The sequence below is a fragment of the Poecile atricapillus genome, chromosome 2 (assembly GCF_030490865.1).
Source record: "Poecile atricapillus isolate bPoeAtr1 chromosome 2, bPoeAtr1.hap1, whole genome shotgun sequence".
In the NCBI taxonomy this organism is placed as follows: domain Eukaryota; kingdom Metazoa; phylum Chordata; class Aves; order Passeriformes; family Paridae; genus Poecile; species Poecile atricapillus.
The window spans coordinates 475,984-492,893 of NC_081250.1; the positions used below are offsets into that span (position 1 = coordinate 475,984).

Below are 16,910 nucleotides of genomic sequence, written 5' to 3' on the forward strand. Positions count from 1 at the left end.
ACTAGCACACCTTACCCCAACAGCAGGCACCCCTGCGTGCCTGCCCGCCCGCTCCAGCATCTGCCAGGCCTGAATGTCAGCCCAGGCCACCCACAGGTCCTGGTGACACACCTGGCACGTGTGGCACTGACAGCCCTGGGGTCCTGGCAGAGAACAGGGGTCCTGGCAGAGAACAGGGGTCCCTGCACAGCCCCAGGGTCCCAGCATAGAACAGGGGTCCTGGCACAGCACAGGGGTCCTGGCAGAGAACAGGGGTCCCTGCACAGCACAGGGGTCCCTGCACAGAACAGGGGTCCCTGCACAGAACAGGGGTCCTGGCAGAGAACAGGGGTCCCTGCACAGCACAGGGGTCCCTGCACAGAACAGGGGTCCTGGCACAGAACAGGGGTCCCTGCACAGCACAGGGGTCCCTGCACAGAACAGGGGTCGCTGCACAGAACAGGGGTCCCTGCACAGCCCCAGGGTCCCGGCACAGAACAGGGGTCCCAGCACAGCTCAGGGTTCCCAGTGCAGCCGCAGGGTCCCAGCACAGCTCAGGGTTCCCAGTGCAGCCCAGGGGTCCCAGCACAGCCCAGCACACTGCCTGCACCCACCCTGTCTCCACTCAGCACCATGCCAGGGTGCGAGCATCACTTTGCACAGTGCAGCTGGAGTCTCCCTTCCTTCACAATTGCCCGGGAGTTACTGAGACGCAGATCTTGGAGGAGCATGGTCCCTCTGATCCTCCTGGAGCCAAGGTCACAGTGTCAGGAGAAGAAGACCCCTGTGTTCCTTTGCCACCCTGTGCCAGACCTGTACACAGCAGCTCTTCAGGTGAGTACCACCTCAGTGAACACACGGCTCTTGCTCCGTGGAACACCCTGCCGTGACTGAACTCCTGTCTGGAGCAGCACTTTCACTCAGCCCCCAGCCTCTCTCCTGCCTCATTAGCTGAGCAGAAGCAGCTTCCTCCTGCACAGATTGATTAAGGATGAGGAGGGCAGTGCCTGGCAGGCAGAGGCCATGCATGTCCACACTCCAGAGCAGGCTTGTGTCCTCTGCCTGCACCCTTGGCATGTGGGAAAGCTTCCCACCTACCACCTGGACAAGGTACTCCAGGCCATCAGGACTTGATATGACACGAGGAAATGGCCTCTTGTCAAACCAGGGGAGGTTTAGGTTTGATACTGAAAATACTTCTTCCCTGAATCAGCTGTCCAGCCCTGCTGCAGGGCAGTGGTCACCACTCCTGGAGAGATTTAAAAGCTACATGGATGTGGCACCGGGGAACATGGTCTGGGGGTGGCCATGGCACTGCCAGGGAATGGTTGGACTGGATGGTCTGAGAGGCTTTTCCAGCCTCAATGATTCAGTGATTCTGTGACAATCAGCCAGTCAGGGAAGGCCTGAGGGTTTGGAGCACAATCCACTTCCACATGGCAGGCTGGGGTCCATGCCACAACTGCATGACTTACAGTCTGTCACTGTAAGTGTCCCCAGGTCCTTTTTATACCCCCTGTCCTGCCCCAGGACATGCCAATCACCCTCCTCTCACCACACAGGGGTCACACACAACATGTGCACACCACCCTGACAGCTGGGGGACCCACACCTGCGCAGATGAGCCATCCACAGACCTGAAGACATCTCTCACATCACTGGGGCTGTGTCCTGAAGCCGCCTGCACCCACGCTCGCAGGGACAGCTCTGTCACCCAGGCCTCAGACACCCCTCAGGATGGAGCCTCCTCCTCCCCTCCCCGGATTTCTTGTACTTGCTTCCCTCCTCCACCATCAGCTCCCACAGCAGTGTGTGCGGGCAGGCACAGATCACACCCACAGAGTTGCCAAAGGGCAGCTCACGAGCCGTTTCTCCACCCAAAACAACCTCAAACCAAGCAGCTGGCTGCTGAAAACCAGTGACATGAGCCCGATGTCAGCTCTGTCCATACAGGTGCTCGTCCTTGGCTGCCGAAATGCAGAACACGGCAAGTCCCTGCACTCATGGCTACGAATGTCAGTGTGACATTACACACACACACACCCTGTGTGTTGCTGCAGCTGTTACACACCAGAGCAGCAGCAAAGATCCAAGTCTGATATGGAGACCCCTGGAACAGCACCATTCCCTCTGCAGCTTCCAGACCTTCCCCATTTCCTGCCGGGCCTCCAGACCCTCCCCACCCAGCACACTGAGCTGGAGGGTGCAGGGGTGCCCAGCCCCTCTGGAACAGGCACGAGATCCCTCCTGGGTGAAGCTGTAACCATGGGGAAGCACACAGCCCCAAATCCCGGCAGGCAGGTGACCGGAGCAGCTTCCCCGCAGCACCTGGGCGCTGGTGCCAGCTCCTTGGCAGGGATTGCCTCCAGCAGGAGACACCTCCAGGGACTCATCTCCCACTGAGCACTGAGCTTCATGGAGCATCAGGGAATCATGATTTACTGGAGAGCTTCACTGCTGGACTGGCTGCATCACCTGCAATTCCAGATGAAAACACACCTGGTCACTTTTCCTGCATCTTCTCCTTGTTCTTTACTCATATAGAAGGGACCAGGATGTCCGTGCTGCAGTTCAACACCTTCACCAGGTGTACCTGACCTTCAAAGCCAAAGCTGTGGGCTCAGGGAACCACTGTCATTCCAAGAGCTTCAGCACAGCCCAACAGCATCCTTGGCTCCACCACACAACCATTCAAGAGGAGATCAGTCCAGACTGGCCCAGGAAAATTCAGGAAAATTCCGTTACTCCCCAGAAGCTTCTGTTGATGGAGGTTTCCCGGCACAGGCAGCTCTACTGCAGAAGGTGGGAATTCGGAAGGTGGGATGGGCAGAGCCTCTGCCATGCAGAAGAACAGACAGAAGAAGGACATAAAGAAGGCACTCTGCAGCTGATGTCCTTTGGTCAGCTGGTCATCCTGGACACCTTCAGGACCTACAGACCAGACCCTGCTGTGGGACAGCAGTGTCGCACACCGAGGAGGCAGGATCAGCACGCTCCCTCACAGAGCTCGGACACCGCAGCTCCCTGTGCCCTGCACACAGCCTGGAGGGGGCTCAGCCACAGACCCACAGCTCCCAGCACCCACATGCTGTGGGGAGGCTGGGAGGAGAAAGGGGATGGTTGGCCAAATTCATCTCCTCATCCCAGCTGCTCGTCCACGGGATGATGCGCAGCAGGTTCATCTGCCAGAAGCGCCAGAAGCGCCAGTGCCAGACACATCTGGTCTCCCTACACAGCAACTAATAATTAACCAACTCATTATCCAAGCCATGATGGAACTCCCTTGGACACTGCAACCCTGGACATTAAGCCAGCCTTGAAACCAGGTCAGAGGCTGCGCAAACACAGCAGAGGCCACACAAACTGAGGCCACTTGTGACCACCACTGCGGTCACACGAATGGACTCACCTGACCACACACAGAGATCAAAGGGAGGCAGAGGCAGCGTGCTTGGGCACAGCTACCCTTCCTGGGCACAGCCACCCCTCCCAGGCCAGCCTGATAAAGCTTCTACCGCAGCAGTGCTGGCACGAGGGGGATCTCTCCAGGTCAAGGACCAGCACAGGTGCTTGGTCCCAATGTTCCAGTCAGCACTGAGCCAGTATGGAAACCCACTGCAGGACATGACCTTGGCAAGGATCATCTCAGCAGAGCTTAAACACTCTGCAGCAACTAAAGGAGACAATGCTGCATCTCTCTGGGAAAGGGCATGCTTAGGAACTGCCACCCTTGCTTTGTCACCATGCCATGGGCAGCATCAGCTGGTGTCACTGTGCTCTGAGGTCAGAGCAGGCTCTGGAAGATCCAGGCATTTCAAACTCTTGGCACCTGCTGCTCTCCAGCCCCCATCCAAACACTGTCAAAAGACCCAGACTAAACCCTGCTGTGATGGTGGGACAGGGTCTGCTGGAAGGGAAAACCCAGCAGAGAGTGACACAGAAAGATGGGTAACTCAACCTCCCATCACAGCACTCCAGAAAAAACCTCTTCCCAATGTGCCAGACCTCGGATCCAGCTGTGCAGCTCCACAAACACTGGCAGGTGAACACTGAAGGCACAGGATTCCCCCTCCCTAAGGCTGCCTGTGACTGCAGTCAGACACCTCTGCACCCACCACACACACCCTCTGACCTCGTCCTAAGAACTGAGCCCTCCAGAGTATTCTCCCAACAGCTGCCCCCTGACCTTCCAGAACTCTCAGGCTCTGCCAAAGTGCAAACACCAGACTGGCATCAGCATCCAAGGCATCCCTAACCCCACCAAGACACCTCTGCCTCTCACCAAGGCTCCCAGCTCAACCAAGGCAAGTACCAACATGAGGTGATACTTATCATGACCTACCCAACTCACTATGCAAACTTCACTCAATTCATGAGAGAACAGTTCCGTCTTCTCTCAGAAGCCTTCCCTCACATGCCCTGCACATCAGTACTCCACACACGAGAGTGAAGGGAGGTACCCTAAATAACCTCAAAAAGCAGGGCATCTCTCTGGGAGAGGGGACACAGCTGTGACCACAGAATCATGGAATATCCTGAACTAGAAGACACCCACAAGTCTCACCCCTGGCCCTGCACAGACACCCCAACAATCCCATCTTGTGCCTGTGAGTGTTGTTCAAACATTCCCTGAGCTCTGGCAGCCTCAGGGCCGTGCCCATTCCCAGGGGAACACGGGCAGTGCCAGCACCCTCTGGGGAAAGAGCTCTTTCCTGATACCCAACCTAAACCTCCCTGACGCAGCTCCATGCTGTTCCCTCAGATGAGGAATGCTTCCTGAGCCATCAGAGATGCTGTACCCATCACAAAGTCCCTTCATGAACAGGGATAACTCCAACTCCAAAATAGTCCAGTTTTTCCAAGACCATACTTATTAGAGAGCCTCTCTGGAATGGCACCAGCCAACACCTGGATACCCAGAAATGCTCTGAACCACTGACCATGATCACCTGGGTCAGTCTAAGCTGGCCAGACTCTGTGTTAACTTTGCTCTCTAGTCCCAAGGGCGGTTGCCCTCCCTCGCCCACTACAAAAGGATCAGCTCTTTACATCTTTTTTTGGGTAACAAACCCTGAAATCCCCCATCACCCCTCCATCCCAGCCGAACCCCTCCAGGGCTGGGAGCAGCACTTGGAACATCCCCCTGACTTCTGCGGGTACGTCTGGATGCAGATCGTGGTGCTGGATGGGTATCACAGCGTGCTGTAAACAAACCACTCCAGGTTCTGGAAACAGAGAGTGCTGGCTTGGCTTTCTGCCAGGACTCCTACATCCAGCTTTTCCAAGGGCTGATAACTGCAGCTGCAGCTGCACCCCCCAGGAGGGCAAGTTGGGGCTGCACCAGCAGCTCTCCCAGGGCAAGGTGGGCAGCGCCCACACAGAGCATCAAAGTTTGTGGGATGCCAAGCGGCTGTTTGGAACACCATGGGCCTGCAAGACTGTAACAGGAGCGGGGCAGAGACCCCCTGAGCAGCCCTGTCACAGCAGCACTAAGGCTGTGCCCCTCCAGCCCTGGCTCAGAGACACACAGCTCCCACCCACCAGAGGAAGCCATGGACCAACATTCTGAGCAGAGAGACAAGGGGAAGATGGGGCACAAGAGAGGACAAGCTGCACTGCTTTGCTGTGCAGACTTCACCACCGACCTCGCTGTCGCCAGGAGGACACAGGGTTGGTGGGTACAGGGACCGTGCAGGTACCAGGCAGGTAATGAACTGTGTTCTCAGCGTGACTAAACCCTCTGCGAGCTTCGCAGCACCAGGGACTCCTGCCAGGAGCCACAGTGGCAGCCTGGAGAGCTCAATCCTGAGCCTCTGCCTCCAGCACGAGCCACAGTGGCAGCAATAATCCCTGCAACAAGCAGCAGTCCTGCATGAGCTGGCTGGTCACTGCTGCAGGGACCCCAAGCCGCCCACACCACTCCCCACAGAAGCCTCAACAGGGTCTCCCAAAGACAGATCCAAAGGGAGCTCCTACCTGTCTCGTGGAGGAGCCAGGTGAGGGACCAGGACGCCAACCAAGCGCTTAACCTCGACGGTTTCTTTGGGAATGCGGCCGCCAGGCCGGCTGCTGCTGGCACAGCTCCCACTGGAAGCGGCAAGCAGGAACAGGCCCCCCGCTCCAGGGGCAGGGCCCGGCCCTCCCTGCCCGCATACACCCACATTCCCCAGCCATGAGCGCAGCCGCCCCTCTCCTGGGAACCTCCTGCCACCCAGCCGGCAGCGGCACACGGCCCGCCTGTCCTGCCAGCACCGGAACCCCCGAGCGCAGCAGCATCCCGGCCCCTGGCCTCATCCATCGGAGCCTCCAGAACCTTCCCCTGGAGCACGGCGAGCCCGAGGGACACACGGGGACGGAGGGTGGCGCTCCCTGAGCTCCCTGGGCAGTGGCAGAGCTGCTCCTGTGCTGATCTCTGACCCCAGCACTCCTGGGGAACGTCTGGGCTGCCCTGGACAGCCACTGCCCCAGGAGCAACCGGGTTCCTCGGGAGCATGTGGGTTCCCTGGAGAGCCTGCCAGCCCTAAGACATCCCTCTGGCACGTAAGCCAAGCAGAGAACTGCCTCCACACCACCCAGATCCAGAGCAGAGCTCTGGAAGCCAGCGAGGCCCCCGGGAGCGGGCGGCAGGGCTTGGCCCAGCCCCCAGCTCCATGCGTTCCATGCCTTAAAAAGCTGTGGATGCTGCTGTCGCCTCCCAGCCCTGCCAGGCCACAGGGTTTGCCTGCAGCTCCTTCCACAGGGCCCAGAAGGGGACAGGGCACAGAGGCACAACCAGCACAGCCCCAGCTGAGCCCCCACAAAGCCCTGGCACCAGAGAGCTCCCCACCAACATCAGAGAGTCAAACACCCGAGAGCTGCTTCAGCTGCCAGTGCCCAGGGAATGCCCGTGGGGGTCTTGTCCCCCTGCCCCATCACTGGTAATGCCACACCTGCTCTCTGCAGGCTGCCCCACACGCGGTGAGGGTCTCTGTGCACCCAAACACGTGGTCTCCGCTCAGCCCCAGTGAGGAACTTTGGCAGGGGTGGCCAGGGCTGAGCATCCCCCAGATGAGGCCTGGCACCACGGAGCCGCTCACAAGAGGGGGGGTGCAGGCACATCTTTGGGCTCCCCAACCCCCTGTGCTGCCCCACACCTCTGCTCTGGCAACCTCCCAAAAGTCCCACTTGCCTGGGTGCCCACCAACAGCACCCCTCTCCCCATTCTGCCAATGCTGTGGGGCAAGGGAAGGAACACTCCACCCTTGCTAGGTCACCACCGGGGCAAGCAGGACATGCAACACACGTGCTTGACTCCCAGGTGTGTGGCCAGCAGGGAACCAGACCCCAGAGCACATCCTCCTAGGCAGCCACACCACGGCTGCTCCAGCACCATTCTCAGGGCACCAGAGTACAACATGACCCTGTGGACACTCACACGACCTCACTGCAGTCCAGGGCAAACCTTGCAGAGCACTGGGACAGAACCAAGTGCCAGCACACAGCCCAGAACCTCAGCTGGGACGGGACAGCCACCCATCCCTGCAGGCAGCACAGGGACAGGGGCCCTGGCCAGCCCAGCACTGCTCCTGTTCTTACTTACCCAGAGCCCGCAGAGGACCCCCACCCAGGAGGACAGGCTCAACACTGCCATGGGGGTCTTTGGGGCACACGCTGCCAGTGCTGCCACGCTCTCGCCTTCGGAAGCGACTCGTGAGGAGTTTCCAGAGTCCTCCTGTCTGCACGGGGTCGGTGTGCAGCCGGCCCCCGACCCTGCTCAGCTCTGGGTACAGCAAGTCCCGCTTGCTGGGGCAGGTGTGCAGGGAGCTGGCATCGCCCTCGCTCTTGGTGCGGAGGCGCGTGGGGCGCAGGAGCCCCCCAGACTCCGACCGCCGCAGCTCGTGGCCCCGGCGCAGGCGGAAACTGAAGCTTTTCCGCAGGGAGCTGAAGTTCTTCCTGGGGCTGGAGCCGCTCCAGCCGCTGCCCCCGAAGAGGTTCCAGCGGCGGCTGCCCCACAGGGAGCCCCCCCGGAGGAAGCCGGGGCTGTCGGCGGGGTGCGGCGGCCGGGCGGTGGGCAGGAAGGTCATGCTGCTGGGGCGCGGCCGCTGCGCCTCCTCGGGGCCGTCGCCCCCTCCCTCGGGGCTCTGCCTGCGGGGCGAGCGCAGCCGGAGCAGCTCCAGGAGGCGGCCGCGGGCGCGGGCGGGGGGCGGCGGCGGCAGCAGAGCCCCGGGCAGCCCGTTCCCCGCCGCGCAGAAGCTCTTGGGCCGCCGGCGCTGCTGCTGCGCGGCGCCGAGCGCGGCCTGGACGGCGGGGACGCCCTGCAGGTCCAGCGACTCGCAGACGCTGACGGCGCGGCGGGGGCTCGGCCGCGGGGCGCCCCGGCCCGGCCCGGCCCAGCGCCAGCCCTCGGCCATGGTCAGCGGCGGGGCTGCCCCATGGCCCCACGCCCGCCGCTCTCGGCCGCCGGCGCGGGGCTCCCACGACGCGCCCGCATGTCCGGGCCGTGCTCGGCGCCGCCAGCGCGGGGCTGGGCCGGCCCGCCCCGGAACGGGCCGGGGCCGCCATGGGGATGGGGCGGGGGCCGGGGCCGCCCCGCCCGCCGCGGGCACCGACGGCACCGAGCCCGGGAGACGGGCAGCGCTCCGGAGCCGAGCGGGGCTGCGGCCCCGGGGCAGAGCAGCGCCGGTCCCTGTCACTGCTCAGCCGCGCTCGGCGCCCGCGGCGGAGCCCGCTCCAGGGAGCGGCGGCGATGCCCGGCCGCCCAGACCCCGCCGTGGCGCTCACCGGGACCAGAACCGGCCCGGACGCCGTCGGGGCGACGCCGAGCGCCGGGACCAGAACCTGCCCGGGCCCCACCGGGGCGTTCACCGGGACCAGAACCGGCCCCGACCCTGCCAGGTACCGACCGCCGGGCAGGGCACGCAGTGGGGCCGCGGTGTCCGCCAGGGGGCGCTGCGCCCCCACTCGCTGCTGCTGCTGCTGCTGCTGCTGCCCGTGACCCCGGCACCGACCCGGACCCCGCGGGACCGGAACCGGCACCGACCCCGGACCCCGGCGGGATCGGAACCGGCACCGACCCCGGATCCCGGCGGGACCGGAACCGGCACCGACCCCGACCCCGGCGGGACCGGAACCGGCACCGGCCCGGACCCCGGCGGGACCGGAACCGGCACCGACCCGGATCCCGGCGGGACCGGAACCGGCACCGACCCCGGACCCCGGCGGGACCGGCTCCGACCCTGGACCCCGGCGGGACCGGAACCGGCACCGACCCGGATCCCGGCGGGACCGGCTCCGGCAGCGACCCCGGATCCCGACGGGATCGGCTCCGGCAGCGACCCCAGATCCCGGCGGGACCGGAACCGGCACCGACCCCAGATCCCGGCGGGACCGGCTCCGGCAGCGGCACCGCGATCCCGGCGGGACCGGCTCCGGCAGCGACTCCGCGATCCCGGCGGGACCGGCTCTGGCACCGACCCCGGATCCCGGCGGGACCGGCTCCGGCAGGGGCACCGCGATCCCGGCACCGCCAAACGCGCACACGAAGCCCTTCGGCGGCCCCGGCTCGACCCCCCCCTTACGGCATCCCCGCGCCCCCGATGCCCTCCCCGGCCGCAGCCCCGCCGCACGTCCCGGAGCTCCCCCTCTCCTGCCAGGACCCCCCTCTGGGCGCTCAGCCCTCCGGCCCCGGCCGCACCGGCCCTGCACCAAATCCAGCTACCTTCTGCCTTCTCAGCTTTCCCAAAGCTGGGATGGGGCAGCACATTCCCCAGCAGCTGCGTTATGCCCAACAGCCCAACCCTGTGCTCACAGACACGTGAACACCGTCAGTGTGGACCCCAGGGGCTCGGGCGGCCCGGAGCATCCACACCCTGGAGCACAGACCCCCAGGAGCACCGGCTTCCAGAGCCCCCTGAGCCCGAAGTAGAGGGCACCATGTTAAGTGTGACCACCTCAGGCAGAGAGAGATTCCTTCACTCCTGTCTCGTTCCAGGGCAGTCACTTCCTTTGAGCAAACCCACCACCGCTAAGCACTGACCCACTTTCTCGGCTACTGGAGTCCTGACTGTGGTGCCTCCTCCACCTCTTCCCCAGCACCCCTCATTGCTGCCTGCAGTCCCCTTCTCCAGCATCACCCCAGGGCATTCCTCCTCCTTTTTCCTCCACACCTTTTCCCTCTCCCTGGCTTTCCTCCCTTCACATTGCAAGTATGATCTCTCTCTGGGGAGAAAAAAAAAAAAGATGCCTGACTCCCCCTTAAACTATTTTTACCTTACTGAAAGCCCTGTCTGCTAAGCCAGCCCAGGTCTTCTGCTTCTCTAGACCTCTCCAGGGAACACCTTAACATCAAGCACCTCCCTTTCCCCCTCTTTATACAGGAGTCTTTGACTCCACCGCCTTGATTCTTCCAAACTCCCATCACCTTCTTGGACTATGCCTTCTCTTTGAGCCTTGATCCTTTCTCCACAGCAGACCTCATCCTACTTCTCCAGTTTTCTGGATGCACCCAGGCCTTGGACACAGCTAAATCCCACCTACAGCTCTTCCCCTTCCTACTGCACAGCCAGTGCCTGGGCCAAGCCCCTCCCTTCTCCCTTCTCCCTTCTCCCTTCTCCCTTCTCCCTTCTCCCTTCTCCCTTCTCCCTTCTCCCTTCTCCCTTCTCCCTTCTCCCCTAAGCCCACAGGTCCCACCATCCACCTCCCCTCTCATCCCTGTCAGTACCACAGACCCCATCACAGCATGCAGGAGCAGAGGTCCCACCCAGAGCCTCTCCTGGGGCTTCACGTCCTGCTCTTCCCTCGGGTGTTCACACCTGTCAGCAGCAGCTCTGTGGCAGCAGTTCCCTCCCCGGTACCCTCTGCCGAACGCACAGAGCTGCAGCTCAGAGCCGCCACTCCCCGCCGTGGCCACGTCCCGTGGGCACACAGTGGACACATCCCACTCCCCTGCCTCCCAAGACAACGGGCACCTGTGCCCGGGACTGAGCAGAAGGCGCCTGCCAAGCCGCCGGAGCTGCAGCTCTGCCATCTGTGCCAAGGTCACAGGAACACACCAAGTGCCAGACTGGCTCTGACCCGCATGCACAGCATCTGCCATCTCGTCTCCCGAGCAGCCGCACTGCAGCGAGAAGGAGGAATTCTGCAGGAAGCAATTACAAGGGAATGTCTTCCGAAGTACTGAGCACCAGACAGGGCTGGCTGTGAGGACCAGGCTGTCAGAGCTGACCTGTCAGGGGTACCTCAGGCACAGGTACCTGGCTCTGGGCAGGAAACAGGTGAGGAGCATCACAAGCTCTTTTCCACCTTGCCTGGCACAGCTCTGTGTTCCCAGGGATAGAAAGTTCTTCCTGTAAGGAGATGGGACAATCTATATCCATCTCTTTCCAAACCCTGGGTTTAACACATACTCCAACAGCACCAGATGGTTCCCCTTCCACATGAGTCTCAGCTTTTTAAAATATTCTGGCAGGTTCTGGTTGTGAGGTGTCGCTGAATCACAGACTGTCTGCTGGAGAGATGATGCACCTTGTGCTGCCCACTGAGGCAGGGCTGGACATGCTGGATCCCCGTGACAGGGTGTGTCCGACCCATCCCTACAACCTCCCCAAGACCCCTCCAGCCTGTGACCTCCTTCCTGCTCCAACTCTTCCTCCTCCTGTGACTCCATCCAAATTCTGATTAAACCCACTGAAAAACATTGAGAGTTCCCTTTAGCTGACAACATCCCTTTCCCTGTCCTACCAGGATCATATTTTTAAAGCTATTCTGTGTTTTTGAAGCATTCCAAATTCTCTGCAGTTTGTCTCCACCTTTCCTAAACACAGAGTCAAAACTTGGCCACAACACTTAACTGAAACCTCCAGTGGCTTAAGAAGAAATACAGGTACATCTGTCCTACTGCATCCCAGTAAGATACTGGTCTATAGCACAGTAACAGCATAACAACTGTTCTTACCTAATTAGGCTGTTTTGTGGCAAAGATTTCCAAATGCTGTGTGAATTGATATGTATACTGACTTGACCCCCTTCGTTATTCCAAAAGACTTCTAAAATAGGCTAAAATGGAGCCCTACAGTTAAGTCCTGGAGTTGAGGGCTGCAGGGCACCTGCACACAGGCTGGGAATCTGTACCCCAGAACGGGTTCAAACCCTGCCAGTCTCAGCAACACATGGGCTCCAGCTGCCTCAGCCCTCCACCCACAGAGGAATTGCTCTGAAAATGAGGCCAGGAAACACCAGGGTTTGAGGAGAGCTATCACTGAAACTCCCCACATGCCTTTAATGTGTCTCTTCTCTGTCAGTTCACACCATAACCATAGTGGGTTGGACTGGAGCTGTGTCTATGTCTAATGCAGATGACAGGTGACAGCTCCCCTGCTCACAAGCTACTGGTGGGCAGCAGCTTGGCCAGAGTCCCCAGGGCTATGTGTGGCTGCAGAAGCATCTCTGAGAGCTGGGAAAGTAACAGGGCAATCTGACCCAGAACAGGTGATTGGGAACAGAAGCAAGTTGGTCCCTTACCAGCCCTTCTTTGAGTCACATGCATGGTACAAACATTATGGCCATGAACATCTGGCTGAAATTAATATAATCCATGAGAGGCATAACAACAGCTGCATGGGAATAGTCCGAGAGCCAGGGAACATTCCAGTGCTGGCCAGCCCTGGTGTGACATTCAGGGTGGAGCCCTGAAAAGGAAAAGGAGTCTAAACCATGGTCAAATGCTCCACTGTGCTCTCCAGACCCCGTGATGCTGGTATCACTGCTCTCCCGGACCCACCGGCACTGGTATCCCTGTGTTCCCCCAGACACAAATAGTACTGCTGCTCCAGAGATCTGCAGATAGGGCGATTTTGTTGCTAGGGAGATGCTCAGCTGGGAGGATGGGACACCTGCACCCACCATCCCTCCTGGGTTCAAAGGTGCTGTCACTCTGCAGGGGGAGCAGTCTGGTGGCCCCCCTGCAGCCCGACACATGCAGCATGGATGAGGGACCAGCACTGCTCTGGCAGCTGGGGAAGGGATGAGGTTCCTAGCATGGATGGCCCCAATGGTTCCCAGTGCCTGTAGAGAGGGCAGACACCAGCAGCACACCAGGAGCATGTGAGGACAGCAGCCAGCTCCAGCCCCCAGGTGCTACCAGGGCTGTGAGTGCCCGAGGCCGACAGCCCTGCACAGACTGTGGGACTGTGGGCAGCAGCCCAGGCTAAGCACCACTGCCAGGGACAGTCAGGACAGGTGACAACACCGTACCTGTGCCAGGCTGCGGGGCACCCAGCGCCCCGGCACACGCTGTGCAGCTGGAGCAGTGGAGCAGGAGGGCTCTGTGCAGTGCCAGGCATGGCAGCCAAGCCCCCTGCAGCTGCAGGAGGACCCTGAGCGCAGTGTCAGGACCGTGCTGGAGCTACCGGGCTCTGCAAACCAGCTCCAGCCGGCTCAGCCATGCACCAGGAATACTGATGAGGCTCTGCCAAACCGGAGCGTCTGGGGGCGCAGGCTCGGTGGCCCGGCCGTGGGGTGCAGCCCCCGCAGCCCCACGTCACAGCCCACACTGCCAGCGCGTCAGCAGCGCCGTCACTCAGAGCAGGTGGCAGGGGCCAGCCCCCGCCTGCTGGCCCCACGGGGCCAGGATGGAGCCAGAGACATCCTCGGCCCCAACAGGAGGAGGGAGAAGGAGACAGAGGCATCCCCTGACCCTGAGCAGGGTGACACATTCACACTGAGTGCTGCCACAGGCTCAGCATCCACCGCAGCACACAGCTCCACTGTGGTAACATTTTCTGGTCATCCCAAGCACCCCAACAACTCCTGGTCACCCAAACTACCCTGGGTCTAAGAGACAATGTCCTCCTGCTCTCCCCTGACAGACACCCACCCACCCCACAGCCGCTGCACATCCCCAGGGTCTCGGGACAGAGAGATGGGCACTGCTCCAGGTCTGAGCTCTGCCACAGACCCTCCCTGCCAGCTGGACCGTCATACCCTGCCCTGCCCTGTCCCTGTGCCCATGCCCGCTTTGCAGCACACAGCCCTGCCTTTGACACTTGACAGGCTGACTGACTTCCCAAGGCCTCTTGCTGTGACAGGTGCCTCAAAGCAGGTTGTTCCCTACAGTTTCCATGGAGAGAAGGAACAGGCCAAACCAGCAGAGAGTTAATACCAGCTGGGAAGTAAGTAACAGTCACAGGAGAGCCCAACTCCAGCATCAGCTCCCTCCCTCCTCCCACACTGCACACCCCCAACTCGGGTCCTGCCGCAAACCTCGAGCTGCTGATGAGGAAATTGCCACTTTCTCCCCTCCCACCCCGGGATGCAGCACTGAAGCAAACGCCTCCCTCCCTCACATGAGAGGTCAGGCCCGTGTCACCCAAAAAGGGCACGGCCACGCTCTTGTCCACCAAGGAGAGAAGGTGAGCACCAAGTTGCTGCCAGCCTTTTGAAGAGGGAATCCTGCCACGGACCCTGTGGAGGTGGTCATGCTGCAGATCCTGCACCCACATGCTCAGGTCAGACGCAGGGAAGACAGATGTAGGGATGACAGATTCAGGGATGACAGATGTAGGGATGACAGATGCAGGGATGATGCTTCCTAAGCTGCTGGTCCTGACCCTGGTGCCTCAGGGAAGCCCTGGAAGACAATGCTTTGGGATGTTACCTACAGGGTATAATACTAGATAGATCAAGGCAGCAGCAGTCACTTCTGCTGCTGGAGCTACCTGCAGGCCCTTGTGTGTGCAGAGATGTCCATACCAGCACCCTGACTAAAGCTGCAGCTAGTCTGGTACCCGCACTGCAGGGATCAGCAGCCCCACCATGGGCACCCCAGGCTGTTTCCAGGTACACAGATGTTCCCACGGAACAGGCCTGTCTCCAGGCACCAGCATGTTCCAAATTCCCAAACTCCCCACCGCTGATGCAGGTATGAGCAGCATCAACATGATTGGGCCAGACATAGTAAAATCTCCCTGGGATTTTGAAATCCAAAGACAAAAGGCCAGGTGAAAATTTGGTTAGAAGACTGAAGAAAACCTCCTCAGGTCCTCAAACCTCGCTTTAAAATCTCTCCCATAACCATCACAAACAGTGAAAACCCTCCAGTTTATTCCAAAAGCAGCAAATGAAAGAAGAAATGCCATGAAAAATAGCAACAAGGTGAAACCAGGAAGTGAATGGTGCAGCAATGGCACTCAGAGGACATGAAAATCCACATGGAGGAGAACATGGCAGGAGATGGAGGAGGCTGGAAAATCCCTCCAGCCTTGACAGAAAGGCAGAGACCCCGAAGCAGCCTGCAAAGGATGGTCACAGAGCTGTCCTTCAGCTGGACCATGGAGCTCCTACAGACATGAGCACACTGTGGTGACGTTTCAGGATACAGGATACAGATACAGATACAGATACAGATACAGATACAGGATATTTCTGCACCCACAAGCAAAGCTCCCACCCACCCCAGCTGCAGATGGAGCCTGTGCTGACCGGACACACCACCCACCCTCATGCCCTTCTGGCTCTGCACACGTGGCATAGCAGACACCAGCAACGAGAACTTTGGGAAGAGCCAACCCTAGCAAAAGGTAGGACCGGAGGGTCATCAAGCTCCACAGAATGGGAGCAGCCCAGAATCCCAAAGGCATGTTCCCAACAGCGCTTCCCAAAGCTCTCCAACACCTCCCTCCCTGGGAAACATGCAAAACAATTCAAGCCAAGGAAAGATCCCATCCTTCCACCCTGTTCCCAAAGGCACCTGCTCAGGAACAACAGAGCAGGCAAAGGAAGTATTTTCAAAACACAAGCTAAAAAGCTACTGAGGCTGACAACAACACAGGATGCTCACATGGGCCTGAGCACCCCAACAAACGCCGTGTTACTGCTGCTCCCACCTCGTCATCCTCTGAGGCAAGCATGGTGACTAACAGCATGTGCACACACAGGCAGAGATTGTTTTGCCGCAAACAACAACAGCCAGTTGTGAGATCAGTGTTAGTAATAGCCCTGGATCCCACCTGGAGCAGGGGGACTGCAGTGCTCCAGCCCCCAACAACCTTCTGCAGCTCCCTCATGGATGACACGCCCCAGACCTCATGTGGAACTTCAATGCTCACAAGCAATGGACTTAGAGAAGGAAGTATCAGCCTTGGGATGTTAAAGAAGTAGATGTCACCTGGCACGTGGAACTCACCCCCACAACAAACACTGTAAGATTACCCATTTGAGTGAACCCACTCATACCTCAGGTGCTGCCCCCAGGTCCTGGAGACAGCTGGAAGCAGCCCCAGCCTGAGGGATGCTGAGCCAAAGACCCTGCTCCAGGCTGGCCAAGGGTTTGATGTCTCCTGCTCCTGCTCTCACTTTGGCACGAGGGTCCCAGCTCTGACCCCTGGAGCAGCCCCCTCCCCACACCAGCCCATCTCCATCAGTGCTCACCTTTATAGACCCCAGTGGCCTGAAGAGCCCACCTGTGTTTAACTGAGGCGTTTCAGGCTCCTCCCCAAGGCCACTGCACAGAGGCCAACCACCGACCACAGAAGCAGAAAAACCCAGAAACTGAAAGCCGCAAGCCACAGCCGGAAGATGGGATGGAAGGTGCAGATCTTGCACCTGGTTCTCTGTTCCCACTGTCCCCTGAGGCTTCCCTGCTGCAGCCACAGACACCTCAGCCTGCACAGGCTCATCCTCCCAAACGGGAATGGGTGCCACATCCCACTCCAGGGCCCCAGGAGGGACCAGTCCCTGTGTCACTGCCCAGCTCAGCAGCCTGGCCTCAGCAGCCCTCACCTCGTGTCTCCCCACCAGCACCAACAGGCCCAGCAGGGTCCAAAGGGTCCTGAGTCCCAGTGGGGCTCCTGCCTGATGTGATCACACAGAGCAACAAGGGAGAACTCAATTCCCCCAGCACCAAAAACAACCTCCCATGTGGTCAAGGCAGAAGAGGATGGCTTTGAGTGCCTCAC

General features: G+C 60.1%; 1 protein-coding gene across 4 annotated transcripts in view; it reads right to left on the minus strand.

Annotated features, from left to right (window-relative positions):
• Positions 1–16,910, minus strand: part of AGAP3 (ArfGAP with GTPase domain, ankyrin repeat and PH domain 3) — a 111,635-nt gene that overhangs the window by 72,632 nt on the left and 22,093 nt on the right. The window contains exon 1 of one of the 4 annotated variants that reach the window (XM_058830582.1): positions 7,559–8,482. The exons of 2 other annotated variants lie outside the window; for them this stretch is intronic. In XM_058830582.1, coding sequence (XP_058686565.1) covers positions 7,559–8,369 — 811 coding nt within the window. In that variant the 5' untranslated portion in view covers positions 8,370–8,482. Of the gene's footprint in view, positions 1–5,955; positions 6,488–7,558; positions 8,483–16,910 lie in introns of those variants that run through there. One more of the 4 variants, XM_058830583.1, reaches the window with a different exon arrangement.